This window comes from Charadrius vociferus, unplaced genomic scaffold (genome assembly GCF_000708025.1).
Source record: "Charadrius vociferus isolate BGI_N301 unplaced genomic scaffold, ASM70802v2 scaffold282, whole genome shotgun sequence".
In the NCBI taxonomy this organism is placed as follows: domain Eukaryota; kingdom Metazoa; phylum Chordata; class Aves; order Charadriiformes; family Charadriidae; genus Charadrius; species Charadrius vociferus.
In genome coordinates this window covers 2,484,656-2,508,327 of record NW_009647731.1, presented here as the reverse complement: position 1 = coordinate 2,508,327, position 23,672 = coordinate 2,484,656, and the positions used below count along the sequence as shown (strand labels likewise).

Here is a 23,672-nt window from a genome sequence, read left to right as displayed (position 1 = left end):
TTTTAGGCTTAAAGTCAAAACCATAGCTAACATACCTTTTGAGACTGAGATAAAAACCCCACTTTATCTTGAAACATCTGAAGGACATAACATTGCCATTATACACCAACACCTTTTCTCTTTTCTTCCATTTGAGAAGTAAAGAAACTGATCGTGACGCTGATTGTCTCCACTGAAAACAAAAGGTGCTGGGTCCCTTGACGTACGCCGCAGATTAAGTCAGGTTAGACGATGAGGATGGAGAATTCCATATAGGAAAAAACCTACAGCAGTTCCCAGAGTTACGACCCAGTGGAGTGAAGGCTGGGGATTGGATAGAATTTGGAAATCCGGCTTTGTGTTGAAGGGTTAAGGCATTCAGATTCTCCAGTCATTTTAAAGAAAACTTCCTGTTCCTGCAGTTTTCTGGCAAATTCTTCTTCAAGCGTCTAAAACCCAAAGCAGATTGTCACAGGATTACAAAGCAAAGTACAAGAAACCTCTTATACTGGTGACAAATTGTCTGATGTAACATCAGAACTTCACACACACCATCACAAAAAAAAATAAAAATCACCTAGCAATTATGAAATTGCAAGACAACCGAGACACAGCAAACTAAGAACATCATCTGCCTGTAGGATACTCTCTGAACTGTGTGAAAATCTAGTACTTTCCATTTTAAAATAAAACATAAAAAGCAAAACCAACCTCCAGCACCCTCTATCTGTTATTTAGCACTCAATTTGTGCAGTAACCTCCTGGCTTCTGAAATATTCCTAAAACCAGATTTACCTCCAGCTAAGAAGTTTTATATGCGAATATGCCCACAAGTGCCGCAAGAGGGGACGCAGTGAGAGGCTGGCAACACACAAGCCTTTTTTGTAGCACATGCCCTTTGCTCAGCTTTTGCACATTTTCTTTAACACCCTTAATTATTCAGTGAACTATAGCAGTTTTGTAGAGTAGCTTGATTCTCCTCCTCTGTGATACTTTTTGTGTTGTCTGTATTTGCTAGATCCAATGCTTGATTATTTTCTGATTCAAACTGCTCCGATTTACCTTTTTTCTTGGTCTCAATTTCTCTCTCCACTCCTTCAGTTCTTGGCTGTGCTCTTCATCTAGCTCTTTCAGCTTCTGAGTTTCGTGCTCGACCAGTAGATGGCATTTTTCATTCTTGAAACAAGATAAAGATAATCCTTATGTAAAACTAATTCAGATTAGGCAACTCAACATTTGTACAGTGACATATGTTGTCCTAATTCTTTTTAATTAGCTTATTTCGTGTCAATAGTGACGTGAATAATTACAAGATAAAAGTAAGTTACAAGGCTGCATTATCAAAAGCTGATCTTTCCATCAGAACCAATTGAGATAAGAAATACTCGTAAATCCAAATATACCAATGAGTACCATTAAGGCAGCAGCTGACAGTGTTACTCAAAATTGGGTTTCACTGCCTAATAATGCTTTTCAAGGTCATACAGCATTTCTGCTTTGCTTTCTAAAGACAGTTTGTATAATTTATTGAAATCAATTACATTAAAAAGGAGGTCATTTTTTGGAAATATTTCAACTCCTGGTGCCAAGGAGCTGAGACTAACAAATGGGGCTGAGAGAGGAGAGAAATGCGTTTGCCGAAGCAGCCTCAGAATCACCCTATAAAAAGGAAAAAGATAATCAAACCACACATCGGCCTCACATTCCTCTCAGTAAGGTATGCATGCATCTGCCCAACTTTCAGAGGACTTTTGAAGCACGGTAAGAAAAAAAATTAAGTATTTGGCTACATCAAATCTTGGATTTTTAGGAGCAGTTGGCAATGGCAATCTCTAACCCTCATGTTCTTGTTTCTAGAGTGCCAGTCCCAGCTGGGTCTGATGCAGAGTACAAAAACACAGGAACAAAAATGACAAGCGCTTGGCCAGAGCCGAGTGCAGCTAGAGGCCAAGTTTTCTCGGTGAAGCTCAGAGTAGCCCTAATCTGATCAATTTTACTTGAGCGGAAACTTGCACAAGACTCCCACGGTACTTGGGGATTTACTGAGGCGTATTAGTGGCACAGTCAGCGACTGTTTTTGCAGGATGTAAGAAAGCGAATAGAGTAGAACTAGCTTCACTGGTCGTTGGAAGATTTCGCTACCCAAAGGTTATCAGCAGGTGATCATTTAATGCTTTACAATTGCCTTGTGTCCCTGAAACAGGGAAAAGCTGATTTAATGGAAAAGGAGATCTGGCCTCTGGTATACAGCAGCAACTTTTACAAAATGCGTACCACAGGAGACAAAATAGAGTTCCTTATCACAAGAAGAGAATTCCTTCCGAGTACCTTCCAGAAGCTCAAGTACAAACGGCAGCCTGCAGTTTGTAAAAACCACCTCATTCTATGTATTGTCACAAACATCTCCTGGGTAACGCCTGGTACTGCCTACCTCTGTTCTGATTAATGACATTTCAGCAAAATCAGGTTAAAAGGAAACGTTGCCTACAGAAAATAGCACTGGGAACTCGACAGATATTCTAGAAGCGATCATCTGCTTATGGTTCTTGCTCTTCTTGCATTTAAAATGATTTCTCATTAACTGACGTGAGTATAGGGATGTGGTTAAGCAGCGTGCTGCAGGCCTTTGAAAGCAAAGTTGAAGAAAACCCTCCACCAATCAGTAAAAAGGAAGGAAAAGACGTTTCTGCTTTGCCTGCATCTCTCATTAACCTGAGCCTTCCCACCGAATGTTCATTTAATATCATCTATTTTTAACCTGTAACTGATGCAGTTCTCTGATGTTTGCTTCACACTGTAACTGAAGGTCCCGCATCTGGTTTTCGTGTTTCTGATGCTGAGCCAGTCTCTCATTCTTCTGTCTCTTTTCTTCTTGAATGGCAAACTAAAATTAAAAATAAAAAGATGGTTCATATTGTGCCTCTAGATGCAACAGTTTACATGAGTCAAACAACCGTATGTAACTATGAATACATACAGCATAACTGAAAAGAATGGTTTTAAAAGATTTAAACAAGAACTGCATTTTCTTTATTCTTTCTCTTTTAAAATTCTTACAAAGGGAATGGCCTCATGGTTTTCTCTATCATTCCATTTCTCTCTCTGCACTATAATTTTTCCTTAAAATGCAGCACATTTCACTTCCAGACTGCCAAAACTATCTCCCTCTGAAGCTAAGTGACATAGCAGTGTTCCTACAAGTGACGGTTGAGGTCGATGTTACACAACTACAGGAGACCGCATTTTCCAGATTTTTCATCCTATCAGCGCTCACCACATGAAACCATGACTTGGGACTTTTGTGCATCAGCAGAAAGCAACCTTTCAACCTCTTCACAACATTACCTTTTAAAGAATGAGTAAATACCTACAGTTTTAGTTCAAAAGCTCACAAAAATCCAGTACTCTTAAAAATATTTCACAGAATCCCAGAACAGTTGAGGTTGGAAGGGACCTGTGAAGACCAACCCCCTGCTCAAAGCAGGGTCAACTAGAGCAGGTTGCACAGGACTGTGTCCAGCTGGTTCTGAGTATCTCCACCTCCAGGACTGCACCCAGCGCCCCAGATAAGTCTCACCAGTGCATCCACCCAGTTTTGTACCATCTGTGAACTTGCTGAGAGTGCACTCTATCCCATCCTCACATTTGCATTACATTAAGCATTTACACTATTAAACCTGTTTTTATTAATTACCTGCTTAATTTTTTCACGATCTTGGTCTGGAGAGGCTAATGAATTGATTCTTAAACTTTTCTTAAACATGGCCATTCGAGTCTTTGCTTCACTTCGTTGGATTTTAGGCAGTCTCGCTCTTTCCTGAGTATGCTTGTTCTTTAATTCCTCGATGAGGCGTTGATTATATCTCTGCATTTGTTCTGTTTCCTAAAATGTTAACCATACGGAGATGTACAGAGTAACTATTGTGGTAGAATATTTGCATCTCATGTCATCAATAAGCATGCTGTTTGAGTCAGCTTCTTTCAACAGAAACCAGACCCAGCCCTCGTGATACCAATGGGGAGGAGAGGGTCTTCCACTTCTTCCAGAGAGCTCTGGATCACACCCAACCCAAATGAAATTCTCTAATGCTCTAATGAATATGACCACACATATATTTCACCTGTGGTTGTTCGACTCCTGAACTGCATTTTAAAAAGTCTATGTTATTCAAAAGGAGAAACTTCAGTTGTGAAGTGTCAGTTTGCTGCAAGAGCTGCTGAAAGCAACAGCCATTATGGAGATCAACCAAACCCTACCAAAACAAGCCTTCAGTGGAGGCTGGTCCTCATCCAGTCATGGCCGTGGTTTCGACTGGGATGGAGCTGACTTTCTTACTAGCAGCTGGTGTAGTGCTATGATTTGGGTTTGGGACAGGAATACTGGTGACGGCACAGCGGTGGTTTTGGTTGTTGCCAGGCAGCCAAGGCCTTTTCTGCTCCTCACACCACCCCACCAGCGAGCAGGCTGGGAGGGCACAAAAAGTTGGGAGGGGACACAGCCGGGCCAGCTGACCCCAACTGACCATACCATACGACATCATGCTCAGTACATAAAGCTCGGGGAAGAAGGAGGAAGGGGAGAATGTTCAGCGTTATGGTGTTTGTCTTCCCAAGTAACCATTACACGTGACGGAGCCCTGCGTTCCTGGGGATGGCTGAACACCTGCCTGCCCATGGGAAGCGGTGAATGAATTTCTTGTTTTGCTTTTCTTGCGTGTGCAGCTTTTGCTTTACCTATTAAACTGTCTTTATATCAACCCATGAGTTCTCTCACAGGAGTTTACTCTTCTGATTCTCTCCCTCATCCCAGCAGGGGGGAGTGAGCAAGGAGCTGCATGGTGCTTGGCTGCTGGATGAGGTTAAACCACAACAATCGCCAAGGAGATCCTATAACATCTCTCTATTTGGTTTACATTTTCAAAAATTAAACTACTCTGTTTAGTGTATTCTATAATATTGATTAAAAAACCGGATATTATAATACACAAAAGAAAGTATCAAAGTCAACACTAACTTTTTCATGCCTCTTAAGCAGCTGGTGTCTCTGCATGAAGTACTGATCTTTGAGTTGCTGTTTGAGGAGCTGGTGTTTCTCTTGTAGATGTCGTTCTTCCAGCTCCCAGATTGCAGCTTCGCGAGCTGGAAAAAAGAGGAAGGCTGGTTCAGAAAGGTCAACACAATACTTTCTGATCTACCTGCTAGTCTATGTTTAGAAGTGGCCTAGAAGTGCACTTTAAGAACAATGCTATTCCCTAGCAAATGTTTTTATTACAGTTAGTCATGAAGGTCTATGATTTCATAAATTTAAGACGGACTGTTGCTTTATTAAAATGCAACTCAAATGTCTGTCTTTAAAGAGCGAGTCAGATGCTAGATACCTCTCATGAGCTGCTGCTTGTTGTTGAGGCAATCTCGTTCAATAGTGGCTAGTTCTGTCTTCTGCTGCTGAATAATCTTCTTCAGAGATGCATCCAGTTCTTGTTGCTGCTTCTGCACAAATTCCTGCTCCTGGTAAAAACCAATAGAAGTAAATTAAATTGTGTTCTTCTAACCACATTACATTTTAATGAAACTCCCAGTTCTCTCAGCATTAGCTATATATGAAAACAAATACATCTATGAAAATGTGAGCTAATGTGCCTCGGCTATAAAATTATGCATCTCTTGTATCTTCTATGTAGAGAGTAGGTAGGAGTATACTTAATGTTTAAATAATACCTTCCGAAATAAGACCAAAGGCAACAACCTAGGCAGCAATCTGCAATTCATTCCGTCTCTTGTCTCTCCTCAAAACAAGCTGCAGGTTCAAAGCTAGCAAAGACCAGTACTCAATATAAAGTTGATCTCATCATATCAAGGGTTAATTATTCATGGATGTAAGAAAATAAAAGTATGTATGTTTATTTTGCTTTGGATGCTTAGTTAAAGCCTATTTATTTACACAGTTGGGTTTCGGATTTGTGTCTCCATCTCAAGTGGTTTATCTTGTCATAAATGCGAAGACATTGAGGTTGGGAGCTCTGCAAGACCACTGTGAAGACACCCAATGGCTTTTGTGGGAACTGCATTAAGCTTGTCACACCACAGCTGAGCTGGCTCCTCGCAAAGCGATTTGCCATCTGCCTGATGCAGTCCCCGTATCACCTGCATCTTCCCATGATCCAGGGTGCACCAGTCTGTTGCACCACCCCATGAAAAGCAGGCAGTAGTAAGAGTCCCCCTCCCATGCCCCCAGACCATACTGTTGCCTTTTTTCTTTGCAACTATAAAAAAAAAAAGCACGTCTACAAGCATGCAAGCATGCACACACACACTTTAAGAACAAGAAATTAATCCGTATGTTTCTACCATGATATAAAGGTCAAAAGAATGGATGATGGCAGTGTCCTACCAGAGCCGAGGTGGACAGCTGAATGTTTGCTGTTATACATAACAAAGCACTGTTAACGATGGTCTATTAGAAGGGAGATGGGATGAGGCAGGAAAACAGTACTGGCCCACAGATGATCAGTGGAGGGGTCTCCTGAGCTATGTGTCTTTATTTTATTACTGAACCTATACTACTGGCTAAAAGAGTTGTCAGCGACATATGGAACTAAAAGTTCATTAAGAGCATAGGTTTTAATGCTTTTAAATGCTGGTCATTTTTATTATGACCAGGAGAATCTTGGTTTTCATCTTCACAGAAACTTAGTAATAGATGAGGCTTCCATCTCTCCCAGTGGACAGCAGAGTTACACTTAGACAGATAACAGAAACCAGAGGTGGAGTAAGTTGGTGAAAAGTTCTGATGGTGACAGACCAGAGGGTACAAATAGAACTGGAAGGGCCACATCTGTAAATTCAGTCAGATATACCTAATCAAATATATGGACTGATGAAGAATACTGTTCTGTTTCCCTTTCTAGATGAAAAGGATAAGAAAACTAAAAGTTCATTGTTCTGAGGGTGCAGACACATAATTAACACTGTGTTCAATTTGCCAGGAAATTTTTGATTTGGAGGGAGCGGGGGGAAAGCTGTTCTAGTGTAGTCATGGTCAAAAAGCAATTGTGCTTGAGCTTTATTCAAACATTTAAATATCATTGCTGCTCTCGCTACATGGTAAATCTTCAGGAGTTTTGGATTTTCTACCACTATAAGATAAACGAGGCAATCTCAGGAAACACTCTGGCCTTTCTGCTTCCACACATCTACTAAAGTATCATATAAACTAAAGGTCACAGACTTCACTAAAGAACATGCTGGATGGTGAAAAAGGCAGACAGCGTAAGGCAGTCCACCTTTTTAAAATTACCACTTGTTTTTGCCCAATAAGTATCTTAACATAAACTCAGATATCTTTAAAATACATGGTTCCACTGCACACAGAGCACAGAAGTCACACATTGTTTCTCACACGTGCTGAACAAATAAGAAACACCAGAGAACAGTATCATACTGTGTTTCTGTGAAACTTCAGTGTCTTGTCCAGAGTTAATAACTACTGTAATTTTAATCTTTTTACTATGAATAGTGCATAATTACATAAATTTGTGCTAACTAGTTTAATTTGGATACAACAGTGACGTTGATCAGCATGTATGAGCAGAAGAAGAGAAAACACACATCTGGAAAATTAGGGAAATAAAACTTTTTTTGCTTTGCATTTTAAGACTTACATCCTGCATTTGTGCGTTGAAAAGTGTACATGAAGACAACTGAAAAGACTGAATCATAACCTGAGCAACGCCCTGTGGGACACAATGTACTTCCTATGTCAGAATATAATGAAATATATTTCTGTTCTTAAAAAAAAAGAAGAAATGAGATCTGCTGTATGTTAGTAATATACATTTAAAATGTCAAGGCTAATCACACAAAAGTAGGCACTGACAGAAATTCTAGAGATTCTAAAACTAAACGTCTGCACTTTGTCTCGTACTACTTTATCATTCCAAGTAAGGACATTTCACCTGGAAAATTGTCTCTTTCATCTCTCTTACTTCAACAAATTGAAAGCACCAAAGGGAACAAACTAAGTCACTACAAGCTATGAACATTTACGTTTTTAATTGTTTCCTTAAAAAGTCCAGAGACACATATCCTCAGTGTGGGGAGAGTGCTGTAATTCAATCACATTCTATCCTGGGAAATCCCCTCTTGAATTAAACACGTAATCGAATAAAGTTGCTATTATTTTCTACTAGGTCGCTCACATAAACATTTAATCTTTAAATTACTCAATCCAAACCTGCTCTGTTGTGCTGCAAGCGCACCCTGTACAAGCTGTGGCCATCACAAAGACAGTATTTTTCAAAATACTAGCCCCCTTTCTAGCTGGGTCACATACAAGCAGCAAGTCTGAAGGCATGAAATTACAGATGATGTCTTGTGAAGTTTCCATACACCTACACTTTGACATTTAAATAACTTCATTTTACCTGCTTCTGTGAACAAGACGCCTCATGCTTACACATTATATTGATTTTCCTCCCCTGCGCTTATATTGCTCAAAGCTACCTTCTGACTGTAACCTTTATAATTTGATGGACCTACGGGATACTTACCACTCATAAAAGCACTCGAAATAAACTTGCCGTAGAAAAACACCCTTCTTTTTCAGTACAGCATACGAGGTACTACGCTTAACAGCACAAACCTGGAAATCGCTGCTCCTACATTTCTACACAGTATACTCTATGGGGTATGATATGGGAGTACTTGAAGAGAGAGAGCAGTACGTAGGGTTAGTTTGAGTTAAGTTCCATATTCACTCAACAACAACAAGAAGTGAAATCATCAAGCTGTGTGAATACTGCTGCCTTTTGTATTTTAGTAGCTTGAAGCTGCCGATGTTACCTGAGCATGCTGGCTTTGTGCAAGCTCCTCTTTCTTGCGTTTCATGAGCTCTTTTCTCAGCTCTTTTGGTGCTTTCTCCACTTCACATAAAACCTAAGGTGTATACAAGCATGCAGAAGGTGGCGAAAAGAACACTTTTTCTCCACAGCAAGCATTACCGTGAACATAGGACATGCAGGTCAAGCACTAGAGGTATCGGGAAGCATGCAGTACTTCAGTAGCAGGGATGTTAGTTTAGTGAAAAGAGCTTAATGAAAAGAGAGCGAACAATACGTGCTTTATGTATGCCAGCGCAGAAAGGAGGTATATGCCAGCCTTGTTTTGCATGCAAATGCTGCCCAGTGCTCTCAGAAACAGCAGTGTCTCGCTTGCGTTTCCATGCAGCAGATACAACAGTTGATAGTTAAGAAAACCACCACCTGCAAAAGTGGTATTTTCTTGAAGCACTATGGCAAAAGGACTACCGAGGATGTTTATCTCGTGGTGAAGCTGTGAAAAATGGTCGGAGGTTTAAAATAACTTCCACTGAAAACCAGCTATCTCTGACGCTGTCTCAAGCTTGAATTTATAAGATGCCATTATTAGTGTCTCCAACCATAAATGACATCGACACAGGATATGTCTTTAAAATAATCATACAAGCAAATAAAATATTAATTGGTTGTAAGCGTTTGGTTCCAAAGAATTTAAAAGCAAAACCCACAAATAACTAAGTATGTTCTCCAGAAACTTGTCATGACACGTATGCTGGAACAGAACGTGTTTCAGTCCAAGGTGAATTAGACGAGATTAGAAGAAAGACTCTAAATATAACCTGGCTAAATCAACTGACTATTAATCTGTTAATTTGCTCATGTGTTTTATTTACTTTTAAGAATTATAAAGATATAACAATGTACACTCCAATATAGCATGGGTAGTTTTAGAGCACCAGCTGCATTTTCCTTCAAACTGTAAATCGCCTTCTTTAGCTTTAAATACAAAACTATGCACTCAAAAAACAAATGCCTGTTTGTTTACTAGTGAAAGCGTCATCAGAAAACAGAGTCCAAATCACCACATGCTATTCCTGTTTCCATGAAAGAACTGCTTTTAGCTCAGAGCAATACGTTAAAGTCTTCCCGCTTTCCCATGTAGGACCCAATCACCAGTAAATAGAGAGAGACTCAAAAATGCAAGAGGTACCGCAAAAGAAGAAAAATTGTTATTCACATATGAGCATATGGTTCAAACTGAATACAACTTACTTTTTTTTTAATGCACTTTCGTACTACAGGATCATTCTATGCAAAAGCATGGACAGTACAGATTTCTAAAGAAATCTCTGTGAGTCTAGAAACTATTAGAGCAAAGACTAGAGCCATTTATATACAAACGAGCACTACACAATTGATCTGAAAATGAAATAAATCAGCTTTTAAGATGCAAAATCCATATGGAAAAACACCACCTTCTCTTACTCTAATGCAAGCAAACTAATAGCATAAAGTGTCAGCGTCAAATGTCATTCTTTTTGCCTTAACGGTATGACATGTATGAAATTAACTGTAAAAGATTTTAAGTTATCCAACACTTTTCTCTCCTAGCTTTGCTTTTTCAGTTAAAAAACTAAATCCATACAGCTGCTGTCACTTCATATAAAGGAATTCTAATCAACAACAGCACACATTCAATAAAAATCTAACAAATTAATGGAAAAGAAAAACTATCTCTGGAATTTACGTGGTTCTCAGTAGTAATCAAGACTATATTCTTTTTTTGAAATTCTAATTTGTTAACTACTAAGTAGCTACAGCTGGATTTGTTTAAAGTAGAAATCTCAAATATTTTTCACAATCTCTAAGAAAATCCTTTTTCTTGATTTAATATTTGAGAACAAATATTTTATTAAAGACTGAAAAAGAAAGTCTTCTCATTTGGTGATGTTTTCTAGATTAAGTCAATACCTAAATCTTCCTGTCAGCTGTTTGTATTTCACTTTAGGCAGTAAACCAGAAAAAGTAATGCTGACTGCTAGGAACCCTTCCACAATTCAGTATAGCACATGAGGTTGACGTGGCTTCTGGGAGACCTAATCTCAACAATTTGCTATACCCATACTCCTTATTTTCTGTATTATCATCATTGTCTCTTACCTCCTTTTTTTTGTTCTTCAGCATGTTCTGGAATTTGGACAATTCCTTCTCCTGTTCTGCTTTGATGCGTTTTGCTTCATCTCTTAAGCGATTTGTGTGTTCCTGTTCCAAGCGCTCTATTGTCTGTTTCTGCTGCTTTTCTAGATTTTCTATTTCTTGATCATACTGTCGCTTTTTACTCTGTAAAAATAGTTTGGCGTTTAGAAAAGTAGATTCTGTTCAGTGAAGTGCTGTAGCACAGCAGAGGACAGCCATGATGAACTGTTCCGGCACGCAAGCTGGGCACCCCACAACTGAAAATATCACCATTCATTAACAAGAACGAAAACTAAGCTGTAGCCATCACAAAAGGAAACACGTGATTGCTGCTAGCAGTATTCTGCCTACTCCATCAAAATGCTATATTTTAAGAGCACCAAAATCCAGAAACTCACTGTCATTTCCTGTTCAAAACGTCTGTACATCTGTTCTCGCTGTTGCAAAAGCTTGTTACTGAGTTGCTGTTGGGCTCTCTGCTCCTCTTTCTGAAGAAGCCTTAGCTCTCTTAGCTCTTGACGTCTAATAACAAAAAAGAACACTTAATATTGATGGGGAAACAAAGGAAGCGGAAAGTTACAAAAGATGAAAAAGGCATCTAGAACTTAGGTCCAGTAAAGCTAGTTTTGAATTGATTGTCTTATTAAGAAACACTTAGCATTCCTTTCTACTAACAGAATAACTGCAATTAATCCCCAAACATTACAGAAATAAGACCATTAGCCCCCTTCTTTTATTCAAAGAGAAAAAAAAAAAAATAGCTGCTGACCTCTTGTAAATTGTACTTTTAAAAACACCTACCGTAGAAATCTCATTTCTTCACTTTTTGAGTCATTTTCAGTAACTATTTTTGATGTGGTTACACTCACTTCTACTCCATCAACAACAAACTTCCGAGTTTTCTTTAACGTTTTCTTCTGCCTTCTAGTTTCCTGAATAAAGCATTGGTAAGTTATTCTGTACTTATTCGAAGTTATATCCTTTTTCCCCCCTTTTTTCTTAATATTAAATTACTTCAAATATTTCTGTGAAGGCCTACCATATAATAATCAGGAGTTCTCCTCACTTAATCAGGTCCCTCTCATTAATCAAGTGAGAACTTGAAAAATTCTAAAGTACTGAAACTTTCTCTAGTCAGCAAAGGAAAACTGTAATTATTGATCATCTAAATTGCCAGAAAAAAAATATCTAGATAAACCCTGAACAGAACTGATGCAGTTTTATTTTCGAGAGCTAAAGGCAGCTGCAACTACTTTTTGCTTTTGACCATAACTTTCCCAGTCACCAAAAAATATATTTAATTTTGAAGACCAGTACTTAAACAGAATAGCAATCTACTCACCTACCTACTTCTGCTTTGGAAATAAATTAAACAAGCAAGTTGTTTTTTTTTTTTTATTCACACATATTAGTCAAAAAAAATCATGTGATGATCTTGACAACAGAAAAGAAGAAATCTCACTTCTCAGAGCTGCTGTTGTTTCGTTACAAGAGAACAGAGACCCCAGCTGCGTCTCCATTGCATTAGGGCTACTGCAAACACCTCCAAGTCATGCTTAGTGCAGCTATGCCAAGCTATGACTTTTGTTTGGGGATTTTTGGGGGTTTTCTGGGCTTGTTCTTTTTTCTTCAAGCTCATGGTTACACAGTTACTATCCTAGTATGGCTATAATCGTATTAGTATAAAGATATAAATACAGTTCATAATCTGCAATGTGCTTCCTCTGACTAAGCTCATTCATATTGGCATAACTGCATCGATACAGTGCGTCCATAGGAGTACAGTGTTCAGAAGAAACCTGAGGTCTGCCTTAGATCTTCTAAATCCAGAGAGAGAGACAGAAGATGGACGTGGCAGGAATTCAATATCAGATGAGATGTTATAAGAGCTTTCTCCTGTTAAACAGGGACTCTGTGCAGAGTAAGACATTGAACAAGTCTTCTTGAATATCAGCTCTGAACTACCACTATTCACAAATCTTCATCTTTGATGTTGTTAGACTTCTGTTATATACTAAACTACAATTTTTAAAATACAATTATGCAATAAAGTAAGAATATAATTAGCATCTCTCTAGCTTCTAGCTTTGCTGCACAAAATCCAGACACTGTTAGAGCATGCCATTCAGAATACTTTGGTTTCTACAAAGTGTTGTATTCCACACTGTCATACTAGTTTCCCACTCAGTAATTTTCTTTGTTGCAAAGGTCAAACTTGGAGATAATTTTAAGGTCACATTTACATAGGATTTTATATAAAAATATATGATTGCTTATACTTACCTGTAAAGATATTGATCCTGTCTCTTTGTTTTTACTAAGGAAACTAGAAATCGACAAGTTCAAATCAATGCTGCTATTATCAGCCGTGGAACCAGTGCCCGAATCTGCATCGTTTTCCTTCAAATTCTCTGACTCTAGCTGCTGCACGGTTTCAGTGTTGTCTTGATTATCTGTTTTGACTTTCTCCTCATTTCCTTCAGTGCTAATACTAATACTGGGGACGGGAGTGACTTCTGAGTCATCAGCTTGTTCACCGGCAGTATCTCGGAGCTTATTCTTCATCATTTCATCAGAAGAAACTTCTGAATGTTCTTTGTCTATCTGAATATTGTTTTCCTGGATATTCTCAGGTCTGCGCTCTTCTGAATTTTGGTCCCTATCAGTCAGTTTATCCACCACTTTATTAGAAATACCCTCTGGCTTGCTCTGTATTGCCTTCTGATCCACGTTGTCTTTTTCAGAGTCTTTGATCTCTGTTTCCTCCATGCTGCTTATATTACAAATATCCTCATTTTCACTTTCTGCCAGTTTCTCGTCTACTTTGATCGCTTTATCTTGGCTTTCCGATGGAGTTTCTTCAGAGCTGATTATCTCATGGACCTGCTTAGCTTGACTTTCCACTGGCTTATCCTCCGTCTCAGGTACTTTATCCCCATCACTGATCTGTGTTTCAACAATACCACCTATCTCATTAATGTTGTCGATTCCATGCTTTTTTAGTTCCTTGTCTTCATCAGCCACTTTATCTGCAGCATTAGGTAGAGTTTCTGTACTAGTGTCCATTATGGCCTCTTTCTGATCTTCATCTTTTTCTTTCTCTTGCTCTGTAACATTTTCTGCAGGGACCTTTTCTTCCTCACTTTCTAAGAGATCTGTTCTGTTTTCCTTCTCTTCTTTTTCACCAGTTTCCTTAGAAATGGCTTCTTCAGTTTCTACACTATTTTCAGTTGTAGGTACTATTTTGAGTTTATTATCTTCTGTCTGTTCACTTCCCACATCATTTTCTTTCTCTATTTTTAGGTTGGGTTCATCCTTTATTTCTGATTTTGTTAAAGCATTAAGTTCTTCCCCTCCTTTCTGGGGTTCCGTATCTTCATGTGCTTTTTCCAGGCTTTCTCTCGTCTTTTCAGCTGGCAATATTTTACCTTGCTCATCTTCACCAGTCGGCACAGAACCATTCTGCACTTTCATATCACCAACAGTAGTATCGCATACGTTATCGGCAGTTTTCCTAAATTTAATGTCCTCAGATTCATCTCCAGTTGTTTTGTCATCTGGAAATACAGTGCTGGCTTTGTCCTCAATTGCATTACTTCCTGTTTTCTCAGAAAGAGATTCCAGAACAGAGGCATTCTGCGAAAGTTTATCCTCTTCAGAGCTGGCAATACTAAGGTCAGAGGACGCACGTTTGTCTGCAGGTAACTGCTAAAAAATTAAAGGAAGAAAAATATTTAACCATTTTCTAACTTAATTAAAGCACAGTTCTATTGAAGAATACCTGAATAGGGATGATTATGGTATTTATAGGCAGTGTCATATGATTTTTATAATCTCCGAGTACTTCACTGGGTATCACCACAGAACAAGCGCATGAACTGCAGACAAGCTCTGAACAGAACAGTTTCACAAGAACCCTTTCCCATCTCTCATAATTTAATAAAATATACTGTGATTGAAGGAAAGGGATCATGGTCAGCCCTCTGCCTCAGGCTTAACGGCATCTTCAAGAGTCTTTTTCCAGTCACATTGCTTTTTTTTTTTTTTTAATTTATTAGTTCAGTTCCCCAGTAGTCCCCTCTACAGTTGGATTTGAAAGACACATTTCTTTGTGCCAGCTTGGCCAGGAAGAAACTGTGTAGCTTTCGTTGGTGCAGCACTGAAAAACGCAGTATTAAGATCACCTTCTGCTTAATTAAAAAGAATGTCGTTCTTTGTTAAAAACGCCTGAAAACATTTTGGTCTCTTTTTTAATCACTGTGAAACTCCAGTAAAATGGTGAAAACCTCCAGCAGATCTGAATAAGTGGCAATATGGAACTAGAACAGAAACAGTTACATAACTGTAGAAATTGCTGCTGCCGGAATATGAATGAATGTTATCAGATTACATACAGACATACAAAAGAATATACTAATAAAGTATCATTTTAACCATAATTGCCCTCTCACTCTTCAAAGTGATTGCGATATCTCTCTGTCTATATTTACCGTTAGAAGCCTGTAATTTGCAGATCAGGCTTCTGATTTGCCATTGGGAACACACCAGGTTAGCTATTGTAACACGCACCGGTTCGATCGCGCATTTCCTATCCTAAGATTTTCCTAAGCACACAGAAAACAATTCCTTTTCAGTCAAAAGTGCATTTAAAAGATTTCTTCACGTAGTTGTTCTAGAGGCTTAGTGTTTATCTCCAAGCAGTTTTTAAAACTGCCACAAGTAAATAATGTAAATGCATCTACCTCTCAGTTTCCTAACCTGCTGCTTGGGTCGAGGCACTTAAAATTGAGTCACAGGGCGGACTTCACCCCAGCCCTCCTGGGAACGGATGGCTTAGCAGCTCATCGGCAGAGGGAGGTGGCGGGTGATGCCTTAGGAGATAGACAGTAAGTCCTGAAGGAAGTTAGTGGGAATGTACGCTTGGAGATCTGCTGGGGTGGACAGGGGAAGCGGTGTGAAGGGCAGGGATGTGACTAGCTTGGAAGTGCACATGCATTTGGCTTTGTTACCATTGCTGGCAATGGCACCTACTGGTGGTACTGGTCACTGCCCACGTTTATCATGCTTGAGACGGTTATGTCAGAGAGCACAGTACCGGTATACTCTGCAACCTACGACCATATCACTGAACTTCATGGCTTTGCCTTTTGAGGAACTGAATTTGCGTTGTACGATTCTGAAGCATCTTTAGAAATACACTCATAATGCAATCTTGTCTTGATAAAATATAGGCGATTTTGCTTTTGTTTTTTTTTCTTTGACAACCACGCTGTAAAATCACAAACGTAGTTTATAGTATAACAGCCATATACCTTAATGTTTTAAGCATCTTATGGAATACAAATATAGATTTACTCATTCATCTAATCATTTTGACTTAAAACTATTTGTATAAAAATTGGTATCTGATTTTTAAAATTCTACACTACACATACATGTAAAAATAAATGAAGATAATATTCTCTGTTAGCTAATATTCTTTACTATTAGCTCTTAAGGAGTTTAAGAATATGCTAATTTTGAAAATCCTGACTATGTATTTTGTAATGCAGTTACAGTATGTTTATGCTGTTATTCTTAGAAGATGATGCAAAAGTTGAGTAGTACATCAGAAACCGAGTTCTCTATAGGAAACTGCCGATTGAAATTAGCTGCGTATTTAAAAAAGTAAGTTTTTAACTGACCAGAGAATTTTCTGTTTCTTCTTCTTCATCCTCATCTTTACCATCTTCAACTTCCTCTGTAACTTCAGCCTTAGCTTCTGCAATCAATTCTCTTATTGGTTTATTGGAAGTAACAGTAACAAATGGATGCTTGTGAAAATAAAAAATAAGCACGATATTAAGTGCTGACTTCATTGTACACAGTGGGAAAAATCATAACTTGAAAGAAATACAACTTCAGAGAAACGTCACTTCGGTTCTTTCAAACTTGAAGATTCACAGTTAACATTAATCATAACTCTCTTAATGTATGTTTTTCTGAAGAAGTTTTAAAATCTAAACATTTTATTCAAATATACTTTGTAACTACTCTAACAAACTTGCTAAAAAATACAAATAATTCATTTATACTGACCTGTTTCACAGTCCAAAGAATAAAAGTAGAAAGATTTTTTAAAAGGTTATTTTTCCTGGAACCGGGTTTCATTTCTTTTCAGCTCCACTGTTAAATTACTTTCTGATAAGCTTTATCTAGAAATATGCTTTCTAGAAAAAAATCTGCTTTGTCTTTAAAACAATTTTTCCTAACAAGAACGTAGAATTCTACAGTTTTCGTTAAGAAGAAACAGCTACCTGTTCTTCTTCTACTGTCTGAATCTTCTTTCTCTGCTTGGCCCTGCTGCTTAAATCTATTCAACATATGCCGGATGTATTCTGGATAAAGTAAATGCGTGCTGACGTTAAACAGAATCAAATGTACCTAGTCACATCTACTCTTGTTTAGCCCTTCTGCAGTGACAGCATTATAGAGGAAGGCTGAGCACTAAAGCTTTTAAAACACCTGTCAGCAATTGACTACTTATGTAAGTATCTCCTTCATCCATTATAAGTATCAAAGCATAATTTAAATACTTATGCAAAGTAATTAGTTATAGTACATCAAAATATGTAAACAAAGACTTTGATCTGCACTGGGTATTATTTAATCAGATTTTACCAAATAAGGATCAATGCAACAATGTTAAAGACAGATTCGTGTACAAACACTTAATTTGAAATTATTTAAATAGTTACTATAATACTGATCTGCTTTCAAAAAACAGAAGATATGTTTGCCTTTAAACAATAGTTCTGAACAATTAACTCTTCCTACCTGTAGAAGTTGAGTTGCACTCCACCTTGCATCTACATTCTTTTCCAGACATTTCTTCAGAAAATCTTTGAAATCTGACGACCTACACAAAAAGCAAACAGGTAGTGGTATTTCTCGTCTTGACATCAGATCAGCGTATAGTGAAATATTCTTTTGCTTTCACATGCATCTACACGTCAACTCCAAGTCCTGCTATTGATTTAGAAAAACACAGACATAGTACGGGAATGCAAAGGCCAATGTGGCACAAATACGATCTTTAAAGCGTTCTTCCATTTATAGAGGAGTTTACTTTTGGCTCTGGATTTATAATCCACCATATCTCCTATATTGTTAACTGAATCACATAAAGATACTAAAATGACCAAATAGATAACGGCTTTTTAAAGTATTTTCTTAGTATAAAAATACTTTAAGTCCCCTTTCACCCAATTTTCTTTTTCAGATGGTCTTCAGAATATTTACTGAATTTGTAAAAAGCTATTTTGCATACATTTTAATGAAAAACCTGCAAAATATTTCAGTATAAAAGCTTCTGAACAGAACTACAACAAAAAAAGCCACAGTCTCAACTGTATAAGGAGATATATATATGTATACATGTACAAACATACATAGAGTATGTACCTGACTTTATGCATAAAGATAGTCCCACAAAGCTCAACATGAATGTAAGTTTAGTACAAATGTGACTTGGCGTGCCTCATGTTCAAAATCTACAAACTGGGTTGGGAAAGTTGTAAATAAAATACTAACCATTTTGAAGGCTGTGCTAATGTAGGTGGATCAGACTTTGCTATTTTCAGAAGCACTCGCATTGGATTTAATTCATGATGAGGTGGCTCTATTTGAGCCATTTCTATTAAAGTAATGCCAAGAGACCAAATATCGGCCTTGTAATCATAAGGTCTGTCTTTAGAGGTCTCGCACATTACTACTTCTGGAGCCATCCTGCAAAGAGAACAATGAAGTACCGGATCAGAAAATGCACTTTTTATGTGTTCTGAAAAAGGTTCTAAATAGATACATTCACTGAAGCGTTTTAATAAGCACATTCTACTCTCACTAACTATTTTTAGATGATATTGTATTAAGCTTGTAATGTTAACAACAAAGGTAATATTAAGATATTAGTTCATACTAAAAAGTGAGCAAAACAGTGAACTTACCAATATGGTGTACCAATAAAAGAATCTCTTCTTTGTATTGTTCTTGTGTTTTTAGCTGATACTCCAAAATCCGCTTAAAGCAAACAGTAAAATGCTATTAACCGGGTGGTGGAAAACACACTATATTTTTATATTTTACAACTGTCTTTTAAATTTTTTTATGTTCCAAAGCATTCTGTGGTATTAAAACTTCAAAGCGAGATAAAAATATTTGTGTTTTGATAACTGAGTGCCAAGGTTCTATAGCATTTCTAATAAAACATACTGAATAAATGTTATTCTCCATTGCTAAAAAAAGAAATGCTGCTGTTGAGTTGTGTGGGACAAAACCGATGCATGTATTTACTGCAGGAATAAGCGGGTTAAGTTATTTTAATTACAAAATAATTTCTTTAGCCTATGAAGGCTGTATTCCTCAGACATGCATATTAGCTTTCTCATTAATTCAACAACTCATTCAATTTTTAATTCCAGGATTCAAATTCTCATAAAGCTAGATTTTCCCTTTATCTTATGAGTTTCTTTCCACATGACTTTTCACTTTATATTTAATATCTGAAAGCTCACATACACATCTTTGATGTAACATCCAACCAAAAATCAACTTTATCTTTGCAATTAATATTGCTTGTCTATAAAGCACTACATTTCGCACTTAAATAAAAAAGATGACATTTAAATAAGTGTTATATGCTTATTATAGACATAACTTCCTTAATGAAGATCTAGATATTAGAGCAAAGGGACAAAATAGCCATATGTTGCCGTCTTTAATCTGTACAAAATTACTTGATGGGCTCAACACTTCAGAAGACTAATTTTGTTCCGTGGAGAAAAGAAATAAAGGATTAAGAGAGCTATTTGTTCAAATGCAAAATCTGAAATCTTGGGGGACTACAGATACTGAAATAATAAAACTCAAATTCTTATAGAGATAAAGTGCAGTGAAGGAAATTTATTTGCCATTGACACATTTGTAAAATACGAGTCCTACCCTTCCCTGCTGATTTTGAAGTCTGGAAGATGTGCCAAGCGCAGTTAGGACATTTATTTTTTTTTTTTTTTTTAATTTCTTCATAGTAGCAAACCACTTGTGTCTGACAAAACTCTCATTGTTAGATTAGCATTTAAATCGATAAATACTGAACTCTGCCAAACTACAGCCTAAGGAAAATACAACTATAAGGCCATGCAAAGTTCTGGGAAAGACTTTTATATGCAACTTGCTTACCTAGTTTAATGTCTCCATCTAATGTGAAAAGAATATTGCCAGCTTTTAGATCTCTGTGGATGATCTTATTTTCATGCAAGTAGTTCAATGCTTCCAGTGTCTGCCTGCACACCACTTTGATCTGCGGCTCTGTTAATGGCCTTTCAAGCTCTACAAGAGAAAGAGACAGAAATAGACACAACATTTTTGCATTTTACGTTGTGTGTTCACTGCAATCAGTATAGAAGTATATGTGAAAATTAATTAATCTGACAGATTCTGAACATCATATGTTGGAAAAACTTCTATCTTAAAAAATTCGCTTCTTTCAGTAAAAATTTCATACCTTGTACCCAAAACCCTTCTCATTTTGAACCATGTATGCCTCCCTATCTGAACTGTGAAAAAGCTATACAGTTTAGAGATTGGTTCTTTTGTGTGGTACACCAAGATGGTACAGACTAGATCCTTCACTTAGTGGTATTAGCATTCACTTAACTTAAGGAATAACCACAGATAAATCTAACTTTAAGGCTGATGCAATATAAAAAACTATCACAACGTAATTTGGAAGATGGAAAAGGAAGAATGAGATCCTGAAAACGGCTCATATGGATTATGTTATAACAACAGAGAGCTCCACAAGCATGTGAGAACAACTCATCACATTCACTTAAAGGATCAAGACAAAAATGTGTTTTGACAAGTAAACAAACACTATAAAAATGAGAGAAAATTAATCTAACTTAAGAAGTTATAATGTCCGTAGATATAGGTGTAAATGCTAAATTGAAAACCCCAACATTCAACACATATAGCACACCAATCACATAAGTATTTGCATTTCAAAACAATATACTTGTGAAATAAGTCTTAAAATACATATATTATAATTTTAAGATGTTAAGTTTATTATTTGAAACAATTTATTTACCCAACATTACTGCATCTACTGCTCCACCTGCACAAAATTCGATCAGGATCTAGATATAAAAAAAAAGAATACACAAATTACAAATTAAATAGTTCCACTGAACTGAAGCGAGCTTTATTGGGAGACCTGAGTTTCAGACTGCTTGGCCGTGACAAATTATTACACTAACCTCTGCAAAATATTGGTACTGTTACCCAGCTAAAAGTAACACTGTGCTGCTCAAGCAAATTATTTGTAAAATGCTTGGAGATCCTCAGACAAAACTTTTAATCCAAAGATAAAATTGCATAATAAAACTTATAAAACATAATAAAGCAGTCAGCTTGAATCTGACTCATTGTAATGTGATTTACATAATCCCTTCAAACTCATTTCTCAATTATTAAACTGTACTTCTATAGTATAATCTCTCTGACTGAAAAATCCAAGGATAAGAGCTACATGATTTTCCAGCAGCAGATGTTATCTCCTCTATTGTTTCAGACGAGATGAAAATATGGAAAAATACTCTTAAAAGTTACAGAAAAATAGTAAATTCAGATGTCCACATTCATCTTCCTCCATTTTCACTGATGCCTACGATACATCAAGGCTTTTATCCCAGAAGCTAGTAATACTAGAACAACTCCATCTCCAATTCTCAGTTTCCATTTGAAACAAAAATAAACTGCAACTATTTTGGGGTACAAACTATGCTGACATGTAGGACAGAAAGAACATACACAAAGGAGAAAGAGGGTAGACAAAGGGAATGAGGAGGGCAAGAAAGACAAAAGGTCATCCAAGACTGACACCCCACCCTTCCTTATCTGTTTTTCTTCTTTAATTTGCACTTTAAAGATTAAATTATAATTTTCAGTCTGACAGCTAACAAATATTTCCCATCAGAATCCTAACAGTCAATATTCTGGGAAATAATATCTTTTTTTTTTTTTCTCCTTTAGAGTACTTTTAAAATCAGAGTATAATTGTCCATAAAAGACAAAACCTCAAATTATACCTTACACCATAACACTTATATATACACACCACTGTCCTGGCTTGAGCGACACAGGACTAATTTCTCTTCTAATATTTGGGAAGGCTGTACTTTTAGAAGACTCTAGTGTCTGAATTTGTGAAAATATTTACTTTATAGCCAGCTATGGTGTGTGGGTTTCAAGGTCCCAGTGTTTTTGAGCTTGCCAGGTACAGGGATGAGGAGGAGCGAGACCCGGGCACTTGACCCAAGCTGGCCAACAGGATTATTTCATACCATGAACATCACATTCGATATAAATTAGGAAGTTTGCTGCGCAGTTCTCTCTCTCCCTTGATGGCTGCCAGCCTGAGAACTTCTTGCCCCGGTGCCGGACCCCTGAGCCCTTCCCTTCCTCCTGAAGCCATAGCGCTCGCAGTGTCCCACATTTGCCGTCACTGCTGGGAGCACACAGCTTCCTATGGATAGAACTGCCTGAGAATAATCTTTGCATATTCTGTATTGGTACTGGGATCAATATTGGTTCTTTAGTGCTATTAATGTTAATTATATCTAATTTTACTCTATTAAATCTCTTTATATTTCAACTCTCGGGTTTTCTTGTTTTTTCCCCGATTCCACTTCCCAGGTGGGGAGGGGTCACCAGGTGATAGAACGATTGTCTAAACGACGATAAACCATTATTCGTTTGTCAAACGATAACAAATACTTATGTTACATCTTACTTCAAATGAGTATTATAATTAATCCTCACAACAATAGTACTAACAAATGTATTATGTAACGCAACTCTTCATAAATCCTTTAAACCATTATTCCATTTACACGCTTCTGCATACCTACTGCCAAGTAAGTTAAGTCTGGGAAACTGTAAATAAAGAACTTCTTTCTCTAAAATTCGCTGTTTGATCTGCCAATCTGACAAAGGTCTCTTTGGTAGAGAAATTGTGTTTCTAAAACTGGAAAGCAAAACCATATTTTCTGCCCGACTATCATTCTTTTCTTTTTTTCCCTTTACTAAATTCTGTTTACTTACCACATCATTATAGCCTTCCCTTTGCTGCTTTCATGCCGCTGCATTTCACTGTAACTATAGAGCTACAATTTTATTTTCAAACTATTTACTGCTCTTCTATCTTTATTTTGCCATTGAAACCTATCAACTCAGTTTCATATTCTGCCTTTAAGCATACTTGCCTTCATGCTGACCTTTATGCATGGAAATTTTTTCACTCTTCTGCTGTTTTATACAATATCATTTTACTTTGCATTCAGATCACACAAAGTGTTCAGAAAGCTTATGAAAATAAATCTACATCAGGAAACATGTTATTACACTTCCATTGTTTTCATGCTTAAAGGATAAAGCATTATTTGTAAGACTCCGAGGAAATTTTCTTTTACTTATTTTAGGCACTTTTTAAAATTATGAACGTTTTTGAAAAAAACACGTATTCTTCATACAATTCCGAAAGCTCTTATAAATATTGCATTGGATTATATAAAAGAAAAAATTGTATCTTTATAGCTAAAGCTATTCAGTGCAAAGTATATAGCAGAAGAGTGACATACA

General features: G+C 37.2%; 1 protein-coding gene across 1 annotated transcript in view; it reads right to left on the bottom strand.

Annotated features, from left to right (window-relative positions):
- Positions 1 to 281: 281 nt before the first annotated feature.
- Positions 282 to 23,672, bottom strand: part of SLK (STE20-like kinase) — a 45,194-nt gene continuing 21,803 nt past the window's right edge. The window contains exons 3-19 of the mRNA XM_009881542.1: positions 21,121 to 21,169; positions 20,208 to 20,357; positions 18,977 to 19,049; positions 18,564 to 18,758; positions 17,808 to 17,889; positions 16,676 to 16,804; positions 13,275 to 14,699; positions 11,793 to 11,923; positions 11,390 to 11,513; positions 10,956 to 11,135; positions 8,821 to 8,913; positions 5,358 to 5,487; positions 4,994 to 5,118; positions 3,674 to 3,862; positions 2,738 to 2,863; positions 1,042 to 1,155; positions 282 to 428 (exon numbers count right to left, since the gene is read on the bottom strand). Coding sequence (XP_009879844.1) covers positions 282 to 428; positions 1,042 to 1,155; positions 2,738 to 2,863; positions 3,674 to 3,862; positions 4,994 to 5,118; positions 5,358 to 5,487; positions 8,821 to 8,913; positions 10,956 to 11,135; positions 11,390 to 11,513; positions 11,793 to 11,923; positions 13,275 to 14,699; positions 16,676 to 16,804; positions 17,808 to 17,889; positions 18,564 to 18,758; positions 18,977 to 19,049; positions 20,208 to 20,357; positions 21,121 to 21,169 — 3,462 coding nt within the window. The remainder of the gene's footprint in view (positions 429 to 1,041; positions 1,156 to 2,737; positions 2,864 to 3,673; positions 3,863 to 4,993; positions 5,119 to 5,357; positions 5,488 to 8,820; positions 8,914 to 10,955; positions 11,136 to 11,389; positions 11,514 to 11,792; positions 11,924 to 13,274; positions 14,700 to 16,675; positions 16,805 to 17,807; positions 17,890 to 18,563; positions 18,759 to 18,976; positions 19,050 to 20,207; positions 20,358 to 21,120; positions 21,170 to 23,672) is intronic.